This window comes from Bufo gargarizans, chromosome 1, assembly GCF_014858855.1.
Source record: "Bufo gargarizans isolate SCDJY-AF-19 chromosome 1, ASM1485885v1, whole genome shotgun sequence".
Classification (NCBI taxonomy): Eukaryota; Metazoa; Chordata; class Amphibia; order Anura; family Bufonidae; genus Bufo; species Bufo gargarizans.
Genome location: NC_058080.1, coordinates 489,301,461 through 489,323,312, shown reverse-complemented (window position 1 = coordinate 489,323,312; position 21,852 = coordinate 489,301,461). Strand labels below are relative to the sequence as shown.

Genomic DNA, 21,852 nt, shown 5'->3' with positions numbered 1-21,852 from the left:
TTTACCGCCACATCAGTGAGCTTCGCAGCTTGCGCGGCGCCATCTTGTTTGGACGGAGTGTCCGTGCCGCCGTCTTTACCCTCCTTTTCCCTCTGCTTCTGCCGGGTCATGATAGCACCAGGATATACCCCAGCATCCAGGGAGGCTTCAGTGTGCAGTCGGCTGTCTCTGGAGTTAGGCAGGAGGTGAGCAGACATGAAAATCAGGATTCTTTTCCAGGAGCTCTACGCCATGCGTCTTCCTACATCGGCAGTCAGGCCACGCCCCCGTCTACAGAGTCTTTTAAAATTCATGGACTTTCTATGAATCCATACTCCATGTGCTTGGAGAGCTTACCCAAGACAGTGGATTCTCGCAGATCAAAACTTCTGACATGTTGTTAAGGCATGTCAGAAGTTTGTGAAAATTAAAGGTGCCCTTTAAGGGTTTAAACTTAAACATTATATACTGTACATAAAGACCTATTCATAACATTTCCCTACCCAATAGCATTTTTAGCATTAGGACTCCAGCAGATCAAAATGTATAATATGAATATAATCTTTATAATAGCTGATGTAATATATAAATATAATGGCTGTTTTAAGCAGAAATTATTGTTGTATAGACAGTGATTTTTACATTTTTTAAGGTATTGGAGAACTGATGACTACTGAAGAGAAATCTAAGTTGTATGCAGCAATTGGATATAGTGAAACAGCAGTGGACCCAACATTGCCAAAAACAGTAAGAGTTCAATATTAATGTTAGTAGCTAAATATATAAAATCATGCAAATGTAAGGCTACTTTCTCATTAACGTTTTTTTGCGTATCCGTCATGGATCTGCAAAAACGCTTCCGTTACCATAAGGGTCCATTCACATATCCGTGGTGTATTGCGGATCAAGAATAGGACATGTTCTATTTTTTTGCGGAGCCGCGGCCTGAAAGTCCGGGGCCGCGCTCCAGAAATGTGGATGCGGAGAGCACATAGTGTGCTCTCCGCATCCATTCCTGCCCCATTGAGAATGAATAGGTCCTCACCCGTTCCCGATATTGCGGAACAGATGCGGATCCATTTGCGGACGTGTGAATGGACCCTAATACAACCGTATGCATCTGTCATGAACGTATCCAGTTGTATTATGTCTTCTATAACCATGACTGATCTGTCTTGAACACCATTGAAAGTCAATGGGGGACGGATCCGGCGGATAGAAAAACTCTGCAGGCAGCAGTTTGGTGTCTGCCTCCAGAGCGAAATGGTGACTGATCGGAGGCAAACTGATGCATTCTGAGCGGATCCTTTTCCATTCAGAATGCATTAGGGCAAAACTGATCTGTCTTGGATCGCTTCTGAGAGGCCATGACGGATCTCACAAACGGAAAGCCAACAAATATGGTGTGGAGAAAAGAGCATACACAGAAAGCACATGAATCCATCCAAAACTGAGATGAAGCTCCAACAACCAAAAGGGCGAAGAAGACGCATGTAAATGCATAATGTAGTTGGGTGTTATGATGTAATTGTGCAATACCTATGGCATACTGTATATCATTTTGCTTGAATTCTTATTTATTTAATGAAAATGTAGCCTACCTATGTTTTTATCTATATATAAATCCACACATGCTGCATGCTTATTAAGGTGTTTTTACATTATAGTATGAATCTATGATTGTAAGCGTCAAACTGCTGAGCATGTCCATTCAGTTACAAGAAGACCGAGGAAAATCTGAGCTGATTAATTTTACCATAACTGATTTGAGCACAGTATTAAAGCAGCGTCCTGGTGCACAGGCAATTAGGTAAGCAGTGCGACTTTATTTTTCTTTTCATCACAGCCCTCAAGGAAAAAGACTGTATGCCTTACTGCCCCACTTCCGCTCTCTAGCCATCTATGAGTATGTGCCATCAGCCCTACTTATAATCCCTATCCTGCGATATAGCTATACATTATGTTATTAATCATTTTCGTTCTGTAGATATGTCAAAAAACTTACTTTTATAATATGCTAATTGCCTGTCTACCAGCAAGTAGGGCGGCTACTTGCTGGTAGCAGCCGCAAAAAACTTCTCTTTCGGTGACGTCATCGGCGCAGGCGCACTGACGGAGTGCTGAGGAAGCGAGCCTCCTTATCTCAGAGCGCCTGTGCCGAATCAACACAGGCGCGCGGTTTTTGAAATGCAAACAGGGCCAGCCGGAGGAGGAGATCACGGCTGGCCCTGTCAATCAACAGGAGGAGGGGGCGTTTTTTTGCGGCTGCTACCAGCAAGTAGCCGCCCTACTTGCTGGTAGACAGGTAATTGGCATATTATAAAAGTACGTTTTCTCGCCCAGTTTCCTTGGGGGACACAGAAGACCTTGGTATAGCTCATCTCCCTAGGAGGCGTGACACTAAGAAAAAACTGTTAAGCCCCTCCTCCACAGCTATACCCTCAGCCTGGAGAGAAAGGCTGCCAGTTTTTGCTTAGTGTCCAAGGAGGCAAGACACTCCCTGCTACTGCAGGGCTGTTTTATCCTTGTTTAAATTTTGATTTTTACTTTTTCTTTTCTTTTTGTTCCAGACAATCAGGAACAACAGAGTCGCACTAGACCTCTCTGTTTCTCCCGGGGTCGAGCTGCGCCAGTGCCGGTCATCCGCACTGCTGCCTCCCCCACAGAAGGCAAGGTGGACCAGGGCAGCCCAGCTCCCCTGCATCCCGCCAGCGCAAGGGTCGCCCGCACGCCAAGCCCCTCTTCCAGCGTCCTGCCACTACGGTGCCAGTAGCTGAAGGGGCGACCCTGCTGGAACGGACCGAGGGTGAAGACGGCTATGGTGAGAGAGTGGCTTCTCCAGCCCTACGACCCTCCTGCGTGACTGACCCCCATACTTTAGCCTATCCAAGCAGAGTGGCTATTGGGTGGCTGGACCTAGGCTGGTCCCTGGGGTGTCGCAAGGCGGCAATCTGCTACAGCACTCACCCATTCCTTTTCTCCCCTCCATAGATCATAAGGGACGCGGCAGCCTCACTACAGGATGGAGGTCCGCGCAAAGAGGGGGCGCTTGCCGGTGCGTGCTCAGGGCAGCCGCAAAACTTTAGTCCACGTTCGCGGCCCGCTGGGCCGCACCATCCGGTGCTCCTTCCCGGGCCCCTGACTCTTCCTGGCCGCGGGGTGGCTCCCGCGGCCGGCGTTACATGTGCGAGCTATGCTCCAACTAGGCCCGGCCGACCTTCGGTCCGGTCGGCCGGACTCCGCAAATTTTGGCCCAGGCGTCGCGGCCTGCTGGGCCGCACCTCACGCTCCTCTCGGGTCCCTGATTCTTCCGGCCGCGGGGTGGGCACCCGCGGCCGGCATTGGCTAGAGCTGTGCTCCAACAGGCCCCGGCCGGCCGTCGGTGCATTCCGGCCGGCCGGGCGCTGCATAGTTTGTCAGGCTTCGCGGCCTGCCGACCGCAATTCTGGCACTCGGGGTGGGCTCCCGCGGCCGGTATGTGGGCACCCGCGGCCGGTACTTTAAATGCTTGCGGCCCCGGTCATCCGGGCGCCGGTAAAATTTAGGTCCCGGCTTCACGGTCTGCTAGGCCGCAAATTCAGGCCTCTGTGGGGGGGGGGCGGGAACTCTCCAAGCGCGAATTCTTCCCGCCTGGAGGTTCCCCCGCCTCCAAGAGTTCGCAGCGCCGCCCCCCCCCCCCCCCCACAGGCCAGATGCCTGTTAACCCTTTGGGTACTGGCCGGCTCCTGATGGGCCCGTACGGCCTCCTGTGCCCCTGTATGGTTGCCCCCCTTTCTGCCTCAGGGAGGCTGTAATATTAATAAATAATAATAATAATAATATAATATAATAAAAAAAAAAAAAAAAAAAATTATAATTTTGTTTTAAATAACTGGTCTTGTGGGCTGCGCAGGACGCGGCAGCCTCATCATTCGGTATGCTGTCTGTAGGCATGCCCCCCTCTCTTAGGCGGTATGTCGCGCTCCCCGGCTGCGGCGCTGGCCAAGGCATGTTCCCCCTCCCAGGCGTTTTCTTGCCCTCTCACGGGATACGGCGCTGGCCAAGTGCATGCATAAAATTTTTCTGGCCAGTATGCGTCACCCAGTTCTGGTGGCTGCAGGTGCATGGCCCTCCTTCCTAGGCGGAATACTGCACTCTCTTTGGCTGCGGCCTGGCCTTGTGCATGACCCCCCCCTTTTTTCTAGGCGGACTGCTGCACTCTCACCGGATGCGGTGCTGGCCATGTGCACGACCCCCTTCCACAGGCGGGACGTTGCACTCACTGGATTCGCTGCCGGCCATGTGCATAAACTCCTTCATAGGCGGAATACTGCACTCTCACCGGTTACGGTGCTGGCCATGTGTATGAACCCCTTCCATAGGAGGTATACTGCACTCTCCCCGGATACGGTGCCGGCCATGTGCACGTTCCCCTTCCATAGGCGGAACACTGGACTCTCACTGGATTCGTTGCCGGCCATGTGCATGAACCCTTCCATAGGCGGAATGCTGCACTCTCACCGGATACGGTGCCGGCCATGTGCGTGTACCCCTCCCATAAGAGGTACACTGCACTCTCCACGGATACGGTGCCGGCCATGTGCACGTTCCCCTTCCATAGGCGGAACACTGAACCTCACTGGATCCGTTGCCGGCCATGTGCATGACCCCCCCCTTCCGTGGGCGGTGTGCCGCACTCTCACTGGATTCGCTGCTGGCCTTGGACATGTCTCCTTTCCTCAGGCGACATACGTACACTCTCACTGACTGTGTTTGTTCTCTCGCCAGTGCGTTGCTGGCCATGTGCATGGCCCCATCCATGGCGGGGTGCTCGCACTCTCACTGGATGCGATGCTGGCCATGTGCATGACCCCCATTTCTGGGCATGAGCATGCCCTCTAACTTGGGTGGAATGCTTGCACTCCCATGGAATCTGTGCTGGTCTTGTGCATGGCCACCCCTTATTCCATGGGCGGCATTTTGCACGCTCACGCGATCCACGGCTGTCCGTGTTTATGCGGTGCTGAACTGGTACACGTCCCCCTTCATTGGCGGAGTGGTGCACTCTCACGAAATTCGGTGTTGGGTGGATTTTTGCACAATCACTTAATGATAGAATAACCCTGTGCATGCCCCCTTTCCCTAAGTGTACCTTCCTGCGTTCTGCTGGACATGTGCGGCCATGGGCATGGCCCCCTTCTGGGCGGAATATGGTATGTCCTACTTTTCCATAGTAGGTACTGGCCTTGGTATCCCCCCCTTTTGGGGCGGGCTTCTGCACTCTTGCCGACTGCTGTGTTGGCCAGGTACATTTCCCCCCTTTTCTGGGCGGACTGCTTGCGTTCCATTGCATGCCGTGCTGGTCTTGTGCATGACTGCCTTTCAGGTTGCACTTGCACTTCCGTTGGTACGGTTGGACTCTGGCTGATCCTTCGCTGAGTGACTATTTTTTTGCAGTGAGCGGACTTTCTTGTGCGCTCTGTCCGTTGTTTGGGCCGGGTATGCCTTCTCCTCCCATGGGTGGGTTGGTCTTCTCACTGCTTACGGGGCTACTCGTACGTATGCCTCCCTTTCTCCTGCAACATACCTTTTTTCTCTTGAGATACGATGCTTGCAGCTAGCCTTGCGCTATCTCTCTAAAGAGCTCGTTCTGTCCACCTGTGTGAGCCTACGGTGGTGTTCAACAAACAGCTAATGAATGCCCAATGTGTTCAAAGGTATATATATATATACCTTATATATAAGTAGACGAGCTCTACTTGTTCGCTACTGCACCGAGCTGGGTGGTACTCATTCCTTTCGTCCCTTCCGCCCGGGGTGTGTTCGTGGTCCCTAGATGCGTACCCGTTCGTCCTCCCGCGGCATTGTTTCCCTGCGTTGGTGGTCACATAGTCGAGAGTGCTGTCTGCAGCGTCCCTCGAATTCTGCGTTTTCTCTGGCGGGACTACGGTTCCCTCGCCTACTACCATTCCTCCTCTTCAGATGCGGTGTGGTGTGAGTCCTTCCGGTTGGTGCCCTCTGCGCTTCAGTCTGATCTGTTACCAGGTTCGGGCCGCTCTTCTCGGGAAGGTCACCCAACTTCTCTTGGGTGCTCGCGTACCCAGGTCCGGAGGACCTCCATCTTGGGTTCTTCAGGGTATTCGCCTTCTGCGGGCGGTGAACCGGGCGTCTCGGTGTAGCGGGGTTCTGCTCTTGAGCTGTCCTATGGCTTCCCTGTTGCCCACCCCTCCTTTCGGTTGGAGGGTGTTATGCCGGCCTCTGTCTCGACTGCCTTTTCTCGCCGGCTCTGTTTGGCTCCCGCTCGGTACAGTTCACTCCGATGTGGCTTCTGTCCCGGCCATGCTTCAGAGGCTTTCCTTCGCTGCCCTCCCCTCTGGGGAGAGCATGGTTGTTCATGTGGATGGTTCCGGTGTTCCTTTTGGCCTCGTACTGTTTCCCTTGTTCGCACTGGCTGTACTAGCTGTGTGCCTATTTACCGGGTCTGCCGCGTTCTGTCCTCCAGCTGGGTGCAGATTGAGTTTTTTTTTTTTCCATTCTCGGCAATGGTTCTGCCATGGATTTACCTTCTCGGTAACTTGGGAGGACTACCATTCGGTCAGGGTTGCCCTTGGATCTCCCACACTGGGACTGTAGAACGGCTTCCGTTCTGGCCGTGTTACTGGTCTGCGCATGATCTCGTTGGGTTTTCACCCGCTTGCCCAGGCGACTCTAGCGGGCTCGTTAGTGTTCGCTCCTGGCCGTGTTTCGTCCAGGTTCTGTTGTAGGACTTAGGGTTTTTACCTGGGGTTCTGTGGGAAGCTGGGCGTTTTCCCCTCTCTGCCTTTCTTTCTCCATGGTTCTGTCTTTCTCCAGTCCGGCCTGGACCTGGGACTGGGACCCTGTTGCTTCAAGTGTCGGCGCTGTCCCTCCTCTTTCAGCGTTCCACGGCCCTCTGGGCCTGTCAAGACCTTCTTCCATGGAGCGGCTCTTGGGTTCCCTTTGTACTGCCCTCCGGTACCGCCCTGGGATCTACATACTGGGTTCTTGGCGCTCCTATCTTTCCTTTTGGAGCCGTTACAGTAGTTCTCTCTACTCCTTCTGTCCTGTGCGGTTGTGTTTCCGTAGCCGTCGGGTCTCTGACGGGTGCCTGAGTGGCGGTCCTTCTTGTTCCGAGCCTTCTGTCTTTCCATAGGACAGGGCTGTTCTCCATCCCGTCTCTTCCTTCCTTCTGAAGGTGGTGTTTGTCTTTCGGTTCCGCGAGGCATTCGTCCTCCCCTTCCCGCCCCCGGGAACGGACATTTCACCGTTTGGACGTTGTTTGGGCCTTGCGTTTTTGCTTGGAGATCTCCGGCTCTTGTCGACGTTTGGTCTCTTGTGTTTCTAGGAGGTCCGTGCAAGGGTTGCGGCCTCCAGGGTGGCTTCCTCCGCTTTCTCAGAGTGGCTATTGTTGTGGTTACCGCACAAGGGCAGGGTTCTGCCTTTGGTGTCACTGTCCATTTCACCAGAGCGGTCGGTGTCCCCTGGGCCGGAGGCATTGGGCTTCGGCCATGCATTTGTGCAAGGCGGTCACTGGTCTTCCTTGCACACCTTACCGAGTTCTACAGGGTGCATACTCGGGCTTCAGCGGATGCTGTCTTGGGCTGCCTGGTCTGCAGGCGGCGGTTTCTTGATGCCTTCGGGTGCTTCGCCTTGGTGCTGTAGTCCCTCCCCTCTTGGACTGCTATTGAACGTCCCAAGGTCTTCTGTGTCCCCCAAGGAAACTGGGCGAGAAAACGAGATTTTTGTATAACTTACCAGTAAAATCTCTTTCTCGCTCTTTCCTTGGGGGACACAGCACCCACCCATTCTTTGTTTTTATCTACGCGAGTTTCCGAGTTTGTTTTACCCGTTGGGTAGTTGGCTTGTTGGTTCCACTTCTTGGGCTTTGCCTTTTCTCACTACTTGGACACGCAACTGGCAGCCTTTCTCTCCAGGCTGAGGGTATAGCTGTGGAGGAGGGGCTGAACAGTTTTTTCTTAGTGTCACGCCTCCTAGGGAGATGAGCTATACCAAGGTCTTCTGTGTCCCCCAAGGAAAGAGCGAGAAAGAGATTTTACTGGTAAGTTATACAAAAATCTCGTTTTTTTACATATCTACAGAACGAAAATGATCAATAACATCATGTATAGATATATCGCAGGATAGGGATTATAAGTACCCCCCCAAAAAAATGAGTTTAGTGGGATGACAGAAGCCCTTTAATGTGTGGCTCATGCAATCTCACCTGGTGGTGGTTGTGCTTGTTGATAAGCAGCCTCCTATAGCTGAATTAGGGCACTACCTAGCAATGACACGCTTCTTGAGATTATTCATAATATAATATATATAAATACAATAAAATGCACTTTGAAATTATACAAGTTCTCTTTTTGTTATGACAGATTTGAAGCTCAGATAGGCACATTTGAAATAACAGGCATACCGCTTGACAACGTCATACCCTGCCTGCTCTCTTCACGAAATGTTGTGGTGGATAATAACATTTCACTGTTGAGTCTTATGTTTGAAACCAATCCGCTAGATGAAAGTGCTGACCAAAGACTGATAGTGGATTCTCAGCCTCTGGAAATAATATACGATGCTGTAAGTACCTTTAAATTGTATTGTTGCTTAACTTGTGAACATGCCTTTCTTCTATAGAACTTGTTCAGGTATGCATTGGGGGAAATGTACTAAACTAAATGGGCCAATATTGTCTATTTCCCCAGAACCACATTTATTCAGTGTTTGACACTTCTGCCTTAAAGGATAACTGTCATATTTATTTATTTTTTCCTAAAGTGTAGGACAAGTGATAGGTAACAATTTTGCAATAGACTTTATTTAGCCAAAACTTTTATTTTTGGTAGAAAACTGGGGCTGAAATGGCCCTTAGCAGCACTCTTCAAAAGAGCGTTGCTAAGGGCCATCCGTCTCCTATAAAAAAAGGGGAGACAGGCTGTGCAGACGCTGTGCTTCTGTCTCCTGTGCTTCCCTGGGAGACAGAAGGCTGGTCACAGGAGTCTTAGGAGATAAAATTACATTTATATGCCCCCTTTCTATGCAATCTAATGCTCCGTTACATTCACTGACCTGTGATAATAATTCATGAAGCAGCCGCTGGAAGTAGGAGCACTGTGCGCAGTGAGCCGGCTGCTGCTTCATGAATTATCACAGGGATCGCAGGTCAGTGAATATTACGGAGCATTAGATTGCATTGTTTTTTTTTTGTTTTTTTTAAAGAATACATGTGTTTACTGAAATATATGTTACAGAAGAGCTTTTAGGTTCACTGTAAGCAGATCTCTTTGGAAAACTATCAAAGATATAGGTAATTATGTGGTACAGCATATGATTACTAAAAACGCTGTGTGAAAAGTCACTTTGTTCATGGTGTCCCCTAATATTGCATTTGCCTGGAAACTTATGAGGACCTAGAAATATGTATATAATACCTGCAATGTCCCTGTCAGCCTGCCACCAGATGTAGCCCACACTTGTATTCTGTTACCAGAGCACACCTTCACAGAGGGAGATTTCCAGAAACATGGTTGTGCCTTCACATATCACAGCATTGTTGTTTTTGTTTTTTTCTTACATATATACTAGAAAACTATCAACAGTCTAGTGGATTTTTTCCGTCCACCCAAAGAGGTTCATCTTGAGCAACTTACCTCTGCCACTTTGAATAAGTTGGAAGAGTTCAGGGATAAAACATCAACAGGTAAGCTATTTACACACTAATGGCTGTTTATAGATTTCTGATGACTCTCTCTGGTCTCCCGTCCATTCTCTCAGTGTTGGAGATAGCATCAGGAATAAGAAGGAAAACAAACACAAGGTAGTTTGCAGTTGAGAATCACTTAGGCTGTGTACCAGTGTATAGAGAAAGGAGAGCACCCATGGCAAACTCTGCAGGAGGGGGGATCACTTCTCAGCATCAGTGTTTGTCAGCACAAGGAGAAGAGGCTGTAGATGGAGAAACCAATATAGCCGTGACTCTTTACTTGACACATAAGAGCTAGTGAAGACAGCAGCATCTTGGACACACATCCAACAGATATTACTGGGTGTATAATGACCACATGAGTAAAGTCTGAAACTAGGAGCAATTTATAAACTGAATATCAGGCGTCTGAAAATAAATGAAGGGATGAAGAATGCAGAGTTAAACTTAGTGCCTACTTTGAGTAAATAAGTTTGCAGTGACAAACGTTTCAGTACCTTTTTTAAGGACAGAGAATTTTTTTGATTCTTGCCTTACAGCTTTGCAACAGCCATAACGCCATTTTTCAATTATTGTAGCTTTGAAAGGGTGTGTTTTCTTTTTGCCAAATGAGTAGTATATTTCATTGTAAATACAGTACCAGTCAAAAGTTTGGACACACCTTTTCATACCATGCTCTGTCTTTCTTTTGTTTTTTCTATATTGTACATTTATATTGAAGACATGAGAACGATGAAGGAATACATATGGAATTAAGTAGTAAACAAAAAAAAAGTGTTAAACAAACCAGAATGTGTTTTATATTTTAGAGTCTTTAAACTAGCCCACTTTTGCTTTCAAGACAGCTTTGCAAACTCTTGGCACTCTCTCAATTAGCTTCATGAAGTAGTCGCCTGGAATAGTTTTCCAAAAATCTTGAGGGAGTTCCCAAAGGTGCTGAGCATGTGTTGGCTGCTTTCCTTTAGGCCTCATGCACACGGCCTTTGTTTTGGTCCGCATCTGAGCCCCTATTCACTTCAATGGGGCCGCAAAAGATGCGGACAGCACTCCGTGTGCTGTCCGCATCCGTTGCTCCATTCCGTGGCCCCGCAAAAAAATAGAACATGTCCTATTCTTGTTCGCACTTTGCGGACAAGAATAGGCAGTTAAATTTAAAGACTGTCTGTCTGTGCTGTTCTGCAAATTGCGGAACGCGCACGGACGCCATCCGTGTTTTGAGGATCCGCGATTTGCGGACCGCAAAACACACCATGGTCGTGTGCATGAGGCCTTAGTCTGCAATTCAACTTATCCCAAACCATCTCAATTGGTTTAAAGTTGGGTGATTGTGGAGGCAATGTCATGTGACGCAGCACTCCATCACTGTCCTTGATCAGATAGCCCTTACATAGCCTGAGGTGTGTTTGGGGTCATTGCCCTGTTGAAAAAAAGATGATGGTCCCACTAAGCGCAAACCAGATGGCATGATATGTTGCTGTGGTAGCCATTCTGGTTAAATGTGTCTTGAATTTTGAATAACTGTGTCAACAGTGTCACCGGCAAAGCAACCCCACACCATCACACCCCTCCTCTTCCATGCTTCACTTTCGGAACCACGCATGTAGACTCCATGTCCAGTCTAATGTCTTTTCCTTGTGTTTCTTGGCCCAAGCAATCCTCTTCTTTTTGTTGCTGTTCGTCAGTAGTGGCTTCTTTGCATCAATTTGACAATAAAGGCCTGATTCTCATAGTCTCCTCTAAACAGTTGATGTTGAGATGTGTCTGGTACTTGATCTCTGTAAAGCATTTATGTAGGCTCTGAGTTCAGATGCTGTTCATTTTTAGTTTTTTGAGGCTGGTAACTCTAATGAAGTTATCCTCTGCGGTAGGGTTGTTGTGGGTATCGAAATTTCGATACCCAATCGATACTTTTGTCCCGGTATCGATACGATACTGGGATTTCCATTAGATACTGGGCTGCGCTTCTGCGCAGTCTAGTATCTCTGAACATGAGCGCGCTGCTGTTGGCGTGCTCATGTTTTCTCAGCAGCACGGGGAGAAGGAAGCTGTCCTCCCTCCCCCCTGTGCTGCTGCTGCCCCCAATGAACGGGGAGAGGGGCGGAGGAGGGGCGGGCGCACTGCGCCACCAATGATACGACTTTTCCTACACAGAGCGGCGCCCAGCGATGTCCCAGCACTTGCTATTAGTCCTGGGCGCCGCTCCGTTCGCCTGGTGTACTCCATTACTGTCTCCTCTCCTGCTCCATATGCTGATTACTATCGGAGCGATGGGGAGGAGACATCAGCTTCACTAGTGGGCGTTCCTTCTCCCTGGCTGTAGCGTTGTCCAATCGCAGCGTAGGAAGAAGCACTAGTGAAGCTGATGTCTCCTCCCCATCGCTCCGATAGTAATCAGCATGTGGAGCAGGAGAGAAGACAGTAATGGGGCACTGCGGGTGAACGGAGCGGCGCCCAGGACTAATAGTAAGTGCTGGGACATCGCTGGGCGCCGCTCTGTGTAGCCTAATACTTAAAGTCTGGAGTCTGGACCCAGGAAAAGTAGTCTAACACATAATACAGGAGGCGGGTGCCGGCAGCAGAATCGCATTTCCAGCACCCTGCCTCTGACAGGGAGCTGTGCGGCACCTGAGGGGTTAACTGCCGCTGATCTTCCAGTACCCGCCTCCTGTAATTATCATTGGTGGCACAGTGCGCCCCCCCCCCCCCCCCCCCGTCCCATTAAAATCATGCGACGGCCCCTCAACTCCCCCAGTATTAAAATCATTGGTGGCAGTGGCCACAGGGTCCTCTCCCCTCCCCCTCATTGGTGGTGCAGTGGCAGCTTCTGATCGGAGCCCCAGCAGTGTAAGCCTGGGGCTCCGATCGGTTACCATGGCAGCCAGGACGCTACTGAAGCCCTGGCTGCCATGGTAACATCCCTGATGCTGTGTGCACAGAGCACAGAGCAGCAGGGACAGTGTGAAGTCCTATTCACCCTGATCTCTATCAGGGTGAATAGGACAAGGGATGAAAAAAAATCCCAGGTTCTAGCCCCTAAGGGGGGAAATAGTTATTAAATAAAAAGTATAAAAATAAATAAAGTAAAAATAAAAACCCCACCAAAATATGAAGTATAAATCGCCCCCTTTTCCCAATTTCACATATAAAATGTATAAATAATAAACATATTACATATTGCCACGTCAGAAAAGTCCAAACTATTAAAATATAAAAAAATAAAATCTATGCGGTGAACGCTGGAACAGAAAAAAATAAATAAAAACTGCGCGATTCGCCATTTTTTTAAATGCGGAATGCACGTGGCTTTTTTGGTTTATTTTTTTTCGCGTGGTATCGAATGGTATCGAGTATCGCAATACTTTTTCATGGTATCGAAACTCTTGTCTTCCTTTCCTGGAGCGGTCCTCATGAAAGCTAGTTTCATCATAGCATTTTAAGTTAAGCGCAGTAGTGAAAACCATGAATCTTTTGGAATTTTTCAGGATTTTTGGTCTTAAAGTAATGATGGGCTGTTGTTTCTTTTTATGTAGTTGACTGGTTCTTGACATAATGTGGATTAGAATAGTAGTTGAATAGGGCAAAATGCTGTCTGGAACTGTTTACCAATCCTACCTCTGCACAACACAACTGATGGTCTCAAACACATTATGAAGGCAAGAAATTCCTCAGATAAACTGTTGACAAGGCCTACCTGTTAATTGAAAACCATTCCAGATGAATACCTCATGAAGCTGACTGAGACAATGCCTAGAGTATGTAAAACAACACATTCTGGTTTAACACTGTTTTGTTTACTACTTAATTTAATGTGTTTCTTCATCATTTTCATATCTTCAATATTTATAATGTAGAAAATAAAGTGTCCAAACTTTTGACTGGTATTGTTTTTGCAGTTCATTTAACTTGGTATTTCATTTTGATTAACTTTTGTTTAGAGTGCAGCATTCCAAAAGGTGACATTTTGTTCTGGGCATTAGGGCCCAAAACTCTGCCATCATGAAAGGGTTAAGTGAAATATGTTGCTGGTGCACCATGCAGACTGTCCTTTTAGGCACTGAACTTTCTTGTTATTCATGTGCTGATGCAAAGTGACCTACAATAATTGAATCAGTGTTTGTGTATGTATATTGGTTTCCTTAGAAAAAAAACTAAGTGATTTTCACAGTAATATTACTGAGTATTTTTGTTTATCTTTTTATTTCATTTTATCTAGGTCTACTGTATGTTATAGAGACTCAGAAGGTTCTTGACTTGAAAATAGACCTAATGGCTTCATACATCATTGTTCCCCAAAATGGCTTTTATGATTTAAACTCAAACTTGCTTATTTTGGACCTTGGTAGTTTGAAGGTGAGTGTGGAAAACACAGCTGTAAACAGTTTCAGAGGTTTTTTTGTACAGTTTTTTTTGTAGGATAAAACATAAAAGGACTGATCTTTTAGATTTACTACTAATCCTGTATATGGCGTAAACTTAGACAGCTTTTTTAGACCTTCACCAGATTTATCACAGTGACTTAGGTTGGTTGATAAATTTAGTGCAAGGGTTAAGACACTTAAGTTATATTTATGGTAACCAGAATATCCCTTTATGTTTTAGACGAATTCATCATCAATAATTGCCTAATTTAATGTAAATTTCACATATTTACCAGTAGTTATAAAAGTACTTTTCTTCCTCTGCATTGACCTGTAGTTCTGAGCCTTTGTTAGGTTGAGCATGCTCAGTGTGTTACTATCAATTCTCTAGTTAAATGTCTTGTGAAACAATGGGCATGTTAGTGTGCTGGTGATTACTGAGCAGATGGGGCGTGACTGGACTGTATATCAGGCAGCCAATCGATTAAACATCAACACTCATGAACAAGCACAAACTAACGGCAGGAAAGCTAGGGATTGTGGGGATTGTAGTTTTGTGAGGGAAGATCAGGCGCCATGATCCCCTCAGTGTGTTGCAGGCTCACACAGAAACTAGACAAATGAATTGCAAGGTAAATTGAAACTCTAGTTATATGTATAGGTATGGGTTCTGGTTGGGTCACAGCTTGCAGCCCCAATGCAGTTTTTCAAAAATGTTGTGTTTAGTTACTTTACCGGAATACCACTTTAACTTTATAAAAACTATTGGTTGGCTTAGTTTGCAACAGGATTTTACCCCAGAATTCTGGTGCAATTTTGCTGCAAAATAGTTCTACTAACCCACACCACTTTTGTTCTAAACTAAACCCCTTGGCAAGCTAGGGACAAAGGATTTTATTAAAACTAGATGTGCCAGTTTGACCTAAGTATAGTCTAGGTGCATTTGCATTAGTGAATGTGGACCAATTTGCCTTCAAGAAAAAACATCCATCCAACATTGTGTGGCAGTATCCAGCCTAATAGTAAAATAAAGAAAACAAGATGGATCTAGCATGAGTTTCTTTAATAAACACACAGAAAATATATTTTACGTACTATTATTTGCTTTCTTTGCAAAAGTATTTTTTTTTATCATTGCTGGTAAACATTTTGCCCAGTTTGTTTGATAAAGTAGCAATTAGTGATATAGATCTTGGCATTCTAAGCTGGGGCAGGATATAAACCGGTAGGATACCAGCGCTGTCAGGATCACAAATCCCAGCGCCGAACAGCTCCTGCACCCGCCCGATTAGCTGCAGGGGCACGGCAGTTACTGATAGCAGGACCCCTGCTGTATGCTCCGGCATCGGTGAAAACACAGATGCCGATGCATTAACCCTTGCACTGTGGCAGTTAGCACTGACAGCGGCACATGCGGTATCCTGCCGAGAGCGGGGTGGCTATCGGATCCCTGCGTTGCTGTGACGGGGACCCGATGGCGGGGAAGGCCTTCCTTAGGCATCGTGGCTGCCTTCCCTGTATGCCTGTGAAATCCAGCCCCCTGGATCTCACAGGCAGGAAGCTGTACGTGTATTACACAGTGTAATACACTTACAGCCAATGCATTACAATGCAGAAGAATAGTAATGCATTGTAAAGAGGATCAGATCCCCAAAAGTTAAAGTCCCAGAGTGGAACAAAAAATATAGTGAAAAAATAAGTTACAAAAAAAAAATGTTTAATATTTCAAGTAAAAAACAAAACAAAAAACTTCCCCCCCCCCCCAAAAAAGAAAAAAAATAGTGAAAAATAGGGAAAAAAAGAAAAGTAGACATATTCGGTATCGCCGCTTCCGTATCAACCGACTTATAAAAACAGTATAATATCAAGCGAACAAAATGGCGTATTAAGCCCAAAATGGTACCGATCAAACCATCATCTCATCCCACAAAAAATGAGCCCCTATCTAAGACAATCGCCCAAAAAATAAGAAAATAGGTCTCTCAGAAAATGGCAACACAAAAACATGATTTTATTCTGTTCAAAAATGCTTTTTAACAAAAATAAAAATGATAGAAGGTATTGCCGCATCCGTAACAACCTGCTCTAAAACAATATCACAGTATATACCCCCTCAGGTGAATGCTGTAAAAAAAAAAAAACATGCCAACACTGTCATTTTTTTTAAGCTTGCCTCACAAAAAGTTTAATACCAAGCGATCAAATGTACCCCAAAATCATACCAATCAAACCGTCGCCTCATCCCGCAAAAAATGCGTCCCCACATAAGACAATCACTTAAAAAATAAAAACCAGTGGAACACGCAAACCAATCTATCAAAATCTGCACTGCAAAAGCCATATGGCTCTTCTTACATTCTGAATCCTGCCATGTACCCCCCCAGCAGTTTACCACCACATATGAGGTGTTGCCATATTCAGCGATTGATAGAATTCTCTGTGTAAGGCCCCATGCACACGGCCGTGTTTCACGGCCGTGTGCGGGCCGTGGAACCGCGGCCTGGATCCCTCCTGAGAGCAGGAGCGCACGGCGTCACTGGTTGCTATGACGCCGTGCGCTCCCTGCTGCCGCCGCAATACAGTAATACACTGGTATGATCTATACCAGTGTATTACTGTACTGTGCTGGCAGCAGGGAGCGCACGGCGTCATAGCAACCAGTGACGCCGTGCGCTCCTGCTCTCAGGAGGGATCCAGGCCGCGGTAACACAGGCCGTGTGCATGGGGCCTAAGTGTGTATACATAGATAGCTGTCAGTCACTGAAAGCTGTACACAGGGGAGGTGTTATCAGCGACTGATAGTATTCTCTGTGTAAATGAGTAATTATAGATAGTGGTCAGTCACTGATAGTTATACATGGGGGAGGTGTTATCAGTGATCGATAGCTTTCTTTGTATAAGTGTGTATGTAATGTGTTTGTAAACTAAAGCATGCTTTAAGTATGTTTTTCCCTTTTTCCCTTTGAGATGACCAGTAAGAGTCGCTGTAACCTGCCTCAGTTGAAAATAGGACAAAACAGCCTTGAAGACATTATGTCACGAGCCTATGAAAGCTTTGATGTACAGCTTAGCAGCATGCAGTTGCTCTATAGCAGACATTGTAAGTAATATACTTTTCAGGCTTATTATTTTCCCAGTGTTAGATTTTAGATCAGTGACTTCCTTATTTTGCCTTTGCTCATATGTTTCATATTAATTGCTTTGTGCAGATGAGAACTGGAAGGAGGCCCGCTCACAAAAGCATTCGGCACTACATATCCTAGAGCCAATGGACCTCAGAGTGGACTTCAGCCGTGCCATGGTAGTGACCGATGCCAGAATGCCCAAGTAAGCATATACATTCTAATTCACATTATTTCGAAGTGATATTGTTGCAGCTGTAAATAACATGGTCACTGGTTTTAAACATGTTAGGAATAGTAAGGTTGGTTTGTAGCACACAATATTGTTATTACCTTTCCCTTGTGCTATTCCGAAGTATATTGTAGGATTCCAGTGATCATTTGAAAGAACGGTGAATACGCTATCCATTGCCAATATATGATGGGAAAGAAGAATATTTTTTAATACGTTTTTAAGTTATTTTGGCTATAAAAGAGGACCTGTCACCACTCCTGCCTGTTTTAATAGCTACATGCATTCCCCATGTAATAACAATTCTGGAACATCTATTCTTATGGCTCTATGTTGGGCCATCCCTTTACTATTTCTACTAAAAGTTCTGAATGAAGTTGGGGGGGGGGGGGGGTGTATCTGCACAGTCTGAAAATGGCAGCACTGATTGGATAGAGTGAGTCTGTGCAGGTACACCCCCCCCAACTGGTTACAACTCCTCTGTACCCTTACTGCAGACTGCTAGCATTTCATACATAACTTCTGGTATAAATAATAAAGGAATGAGACAACATAGAGCCATAAGAATAGATGCTCCAGAATTGTTATTACTTGGAGAATGCATGTAGCTATTAAAACAGGCATGTCAGGAGTACTGTAGAGATATAACAAAACAAATGGGAACATTTGCAAGAGCCTGCAGTCCTAAGAAAATCAGGATAGTGATACTTTGTGGGGAATGGAATCATTCATGCCATATAAGCAAATGAAAATAAACTCAAATCTTTATTTTATCTTATCTGTGACAATGGATATTGTTCTACCACATGAGTTTAAAAAAACTAACAAAAAACCTGTACAACCGTGTAAAAGATAGAGGGAGTAACATTCCCCCTATGTGTCGATACTTCTGCACATGAATGGCTGCAGTGCTCACATCTTGTGTCGACATTTCATTGCTAGAGCAGGAAGAACAGAGACAAGTGGGGGACCAGGGTAGCATTAGCACCAAGCAGCAGGGAAGAGGAAATGTCAGCATTACTTCTTATGTCGTTTTACATTGTTGTAAGCTGCTTTTAAAAAAAACCCATAAAAGACAACCCCTTTAGTGTGTAATCGGGAGAATAAACTGAGAGTTAAAATGTGAACAACATTTATTAAATAATTAGCAACTATTTTAAGAAAGTTTTATTGATGCATTTTTATTTTTTTTTCCCTTTTTTTTTCCCTTCAGAATTAAATTGTTTGGGGAACTGCCTATACTTTCTGTAAAGATTTCTGACCAGAAGTTGAAAGGTGTATTGGAACTAATTGACAGTATTCCTAAACCCGAGTCTTCTACTGCACCATCTGCTTCTCCTAAGAAAGCTCCTGTTAGTATTTTCATTTCCATGTAATCCTTTCTAACCAATTTGTATAAAGAATTGCTGTTTTAAACTTGCATGAAAAAGTAAAATGCATGTTATAAAATTAGTGGGCAGAGGGATATACTCCTCTGCATTAGAACGGACAAATGTGTCTTGTGCTAATTATGGGAGGCATATATTAAAGTTGTCTCACCAAGACAACTGCTTTTTAAAAAAAAGTCTGCACTGTGTTATCAAGAACAGATATGGCTTTAGTTAAATCCTTTAAGGACTGGGCCTATTTTCATTTTTTTTTATTTTTTTATTTTTTTATTTTTCCTCCTCACATTCCAATATCCATAACTTATTTTTTTCCATCCACATGGCCATACGAGAGCTTATTTTTTTGCGGTGCAAGATGCATTTTGGCTCCATTTAATTTACTGTCATATTGGCAAAAACAGGAAAAAAAAGTTTTGTGGGGTAAGATTAAAAAAATCCTCAATTCCGCCAATGTTTTTTTTTTGTTTTGACATTAAAAATAACATGACGTCCTTATTCTGCATCTCAGTACGATTACGGTGATACCAAATTTATGTAGTAAATTAGTTTTATTAACCCCTTAAGGACCCAGAACGAGAATGCTCGTCCTAAATAGCCAGTACTTTGTGCCCCAGGAGGAGCATTCTCACCCTGTGGTCATTCCTCCCCCCATGTGCAGTGCCGCGATCAGCAGCAGGGATCTGGCTGTTACTGACAGCTGGATTCCTGCTGCATCCACCAGCATCGGTGATAACGAGATAAACCCCTCATATGCCACGGTCTGCACTGACCGCGACATATGGGAGCATTTGCTCTCCCTCTCCTGAGCCATCGGGTCCCCGTGCTGCAGTGGCGGGGACCCAATGGTTGCCATGGCAGCCCCAAGCCAATTTAAAGGCCTTGGGCCCGGCCGCTATGGAGGCCTATGAGGCCCAGCCCCCAGGCTGGGTCTCATAGGCAAACTATCAGTATATTAGGCCTCATGCACATGGCCGTTGGACTGAGGTCTAATTAACATTGTGGGTCTGATCTGAGGTCTGATTAACATTAGGGTCTGATCTGAGGTCTGATTAACCTTGGAGGTCTGATGAAAACATTTTTTTCCGGATTTTCCTCCTCTAAAATCTAGGTACGCCTTATGGGCAGGTGCGTCTTAGAGGGTAATTCCCCAATAATAAAGCCTAAGAAATATGTTGAGCTATGGAGAACCTTGTTTCTCTGATTTGCATGTATGTGTGTGTCTGTGTGTGTGTGTATATGTATGTATATATATATATATATATATATATATATATATATATATATATATATATTCTTTTTTTTCTTTTCTCACGCTCTCTCCTCCTCCCATCAGGTGGGCAGGTGGAGATGAGTGGGGGATGGTTGAGTTGTGATTGCATAATCCCTTAAAGACCCATGACGTACATATACGTCATCTCTGGCCGTGACTTAAGGACCAGAGAAGTACATGTACGTCATGGTGATTGGGCGGGTGCAGGAGCTGCGCCTGCCCGATCAGCGGCAGGGTTCCAGCAGTCACTGATAGCAGGACCCCTGCTGCATGCGCCTGCATCAGTGAAATCACCAATGCCGGCGCATTAACCCCTGCACAGCCGCGGTCAGCGCTAATCGCGGCACGTGTGATGTCTATGCAGGGAGGAAGCAGCCATTGGGTCCCCGCACTGCTGTGACGGGGACCCAATGGCATGGAAGGCAGCCCGATGCCTTCCTTAGGCATCGTGGCTGCCTTCCGGGAGAGCCTGTGAGATTCAGCCCCCTGGATCTCACAGGCAGGAAGGCTGTAAATGTATTACAGTTTGTAATACACTTACAGCCAATGCATGACGATACAGAAGTATTGTCATGCATTGTAAAGAGGATCAGACCCCCCAAAGTTGAAGTCCTAGAGTGGGACAAAAAATTAAGTGGAAAAAAAAAGTTTCAAAAATAAAGTTTTCCCCCCAAAAATCTAAAGTTTCAAGTAAAAAATAAATAAAAATGTCCTTTTGCCAAAATAAAGGGGAAACAATTGTAAAAAATAGTGAAAATATCACAGGACCTAACCCCATTAGGTGAACACCGTCAAAAAATAAAATAAAAACAGCTAAATAAACCATTCTAAGAGTCACCTCATCCCGCAAAAAATGAGGCCCAAAAAATAAAAAAAACTATGATTCAGAATATGGAGACACTAAAACATCATTTATTTGCTTTTATTGTGTACAACTTAAGTAAATAAAAAAATATTACATATTTGGTATTGCCACGTCCGTAACAACCTGCTCTATAAAAATACCACATGACCTAACCCCTCAGATGACCACCGTAAAAAAATAAAAATTAAAACTGTGTCAAAAAAGCCATTTTTTGTTACCTTACATCACAAAAAGTGTAATAGCAAGTGATCAAAAAGTTATATGCACCCCAAAATAGTGCCAATAAAACCGTCATCTCATCCCACAAAAATATTACTCTACCTAAGACAATTGCCCAAAAACGGAAAAAAACTATGGCTCTCAAAATATGGAGACACTAAAACATGATTTTTTTTGTTTCAAAAATATTATTGTGTAAAACTTAAATTAAAAAAAGCATACATATTAGGTATTGCCACGTCCGTAACGACCTGCTCTATAAAAATATCACATGAACTAACCCCTCAGGCAAACACAGTCAAAAAATAAAAATAAAAACTGTGCTAAAAAAAACAACTTTTTTTGTCTCCTTACATCACTAAAAGTGCAACACCAAGCGATCAAAACGGCATATGCCCCCCAAAATAGTACCAATGTAACCGTCACCTAATCCCGCAAAAAATGAGCCCCTATCTAAGACAATAAAAATAAAAAATACTATGGCTCAGAATATGGAGACACTAAAACATCATTTTTGGGGTTTCAAAAATGCTTTTATTGTGTAAAACTTAAGTGGAGTCACTAAAACATGATTTTTTTTTTTGTTGAAAAAATTATATCCTTGTGTAAGGCCTCATGCACACAGCCGTTGTTTTGGTCCGCATCCGAGCCGCAGTTTTGGCGGTTCGGATGCGGACCCATTCACTTCAGTGGGGCAGCAAAAGATGCGGACGGCA

At 45.5% G+C, this 21,852-nt stretch overlaps 1 protein-coding gene across 1 annotated transcript in view; it reads left to right on the top strand.

Moving 5' to 3' along the window:
- Positions 1-21,852, top strand: part of VPS13A (vacuolar protein sorting 13 homolog A) — a 226,128-nt gene that overhangs the window by 65,920 nt on the left and 138,356 nt on the right. The window contains exons 16-23 of the mRNA XM_044273845.1: positions 632-726; positions 1,647-1,789; positions 8,358-8,559; positions 9,565-9,679; positions 13,896-14,032; positions 17,008-17,140; positions 17,250-17,367; positions 18,608-18,746. Coding sequence (XP_044129780.1) covers positions 632-726; positions 1,647-1,789; positions 8,358-8,559; positions 9,565-9,679; positions 13,896-14,032; positions 17,008-17,140; positions 17,250-17,367; positions 18,608-18,746 — 1,082 coding nt within the window. The remainder of the gene's footprint in view (positions 1-631; positions 727-1,646; positions 1,790-8,357; positions 8,560-9,564; positions 9,680-13,895; positions 14,033-17,007; positions 17,141-17,249; positions 17,368-18,607; positions 18,747-21,852) is intronic.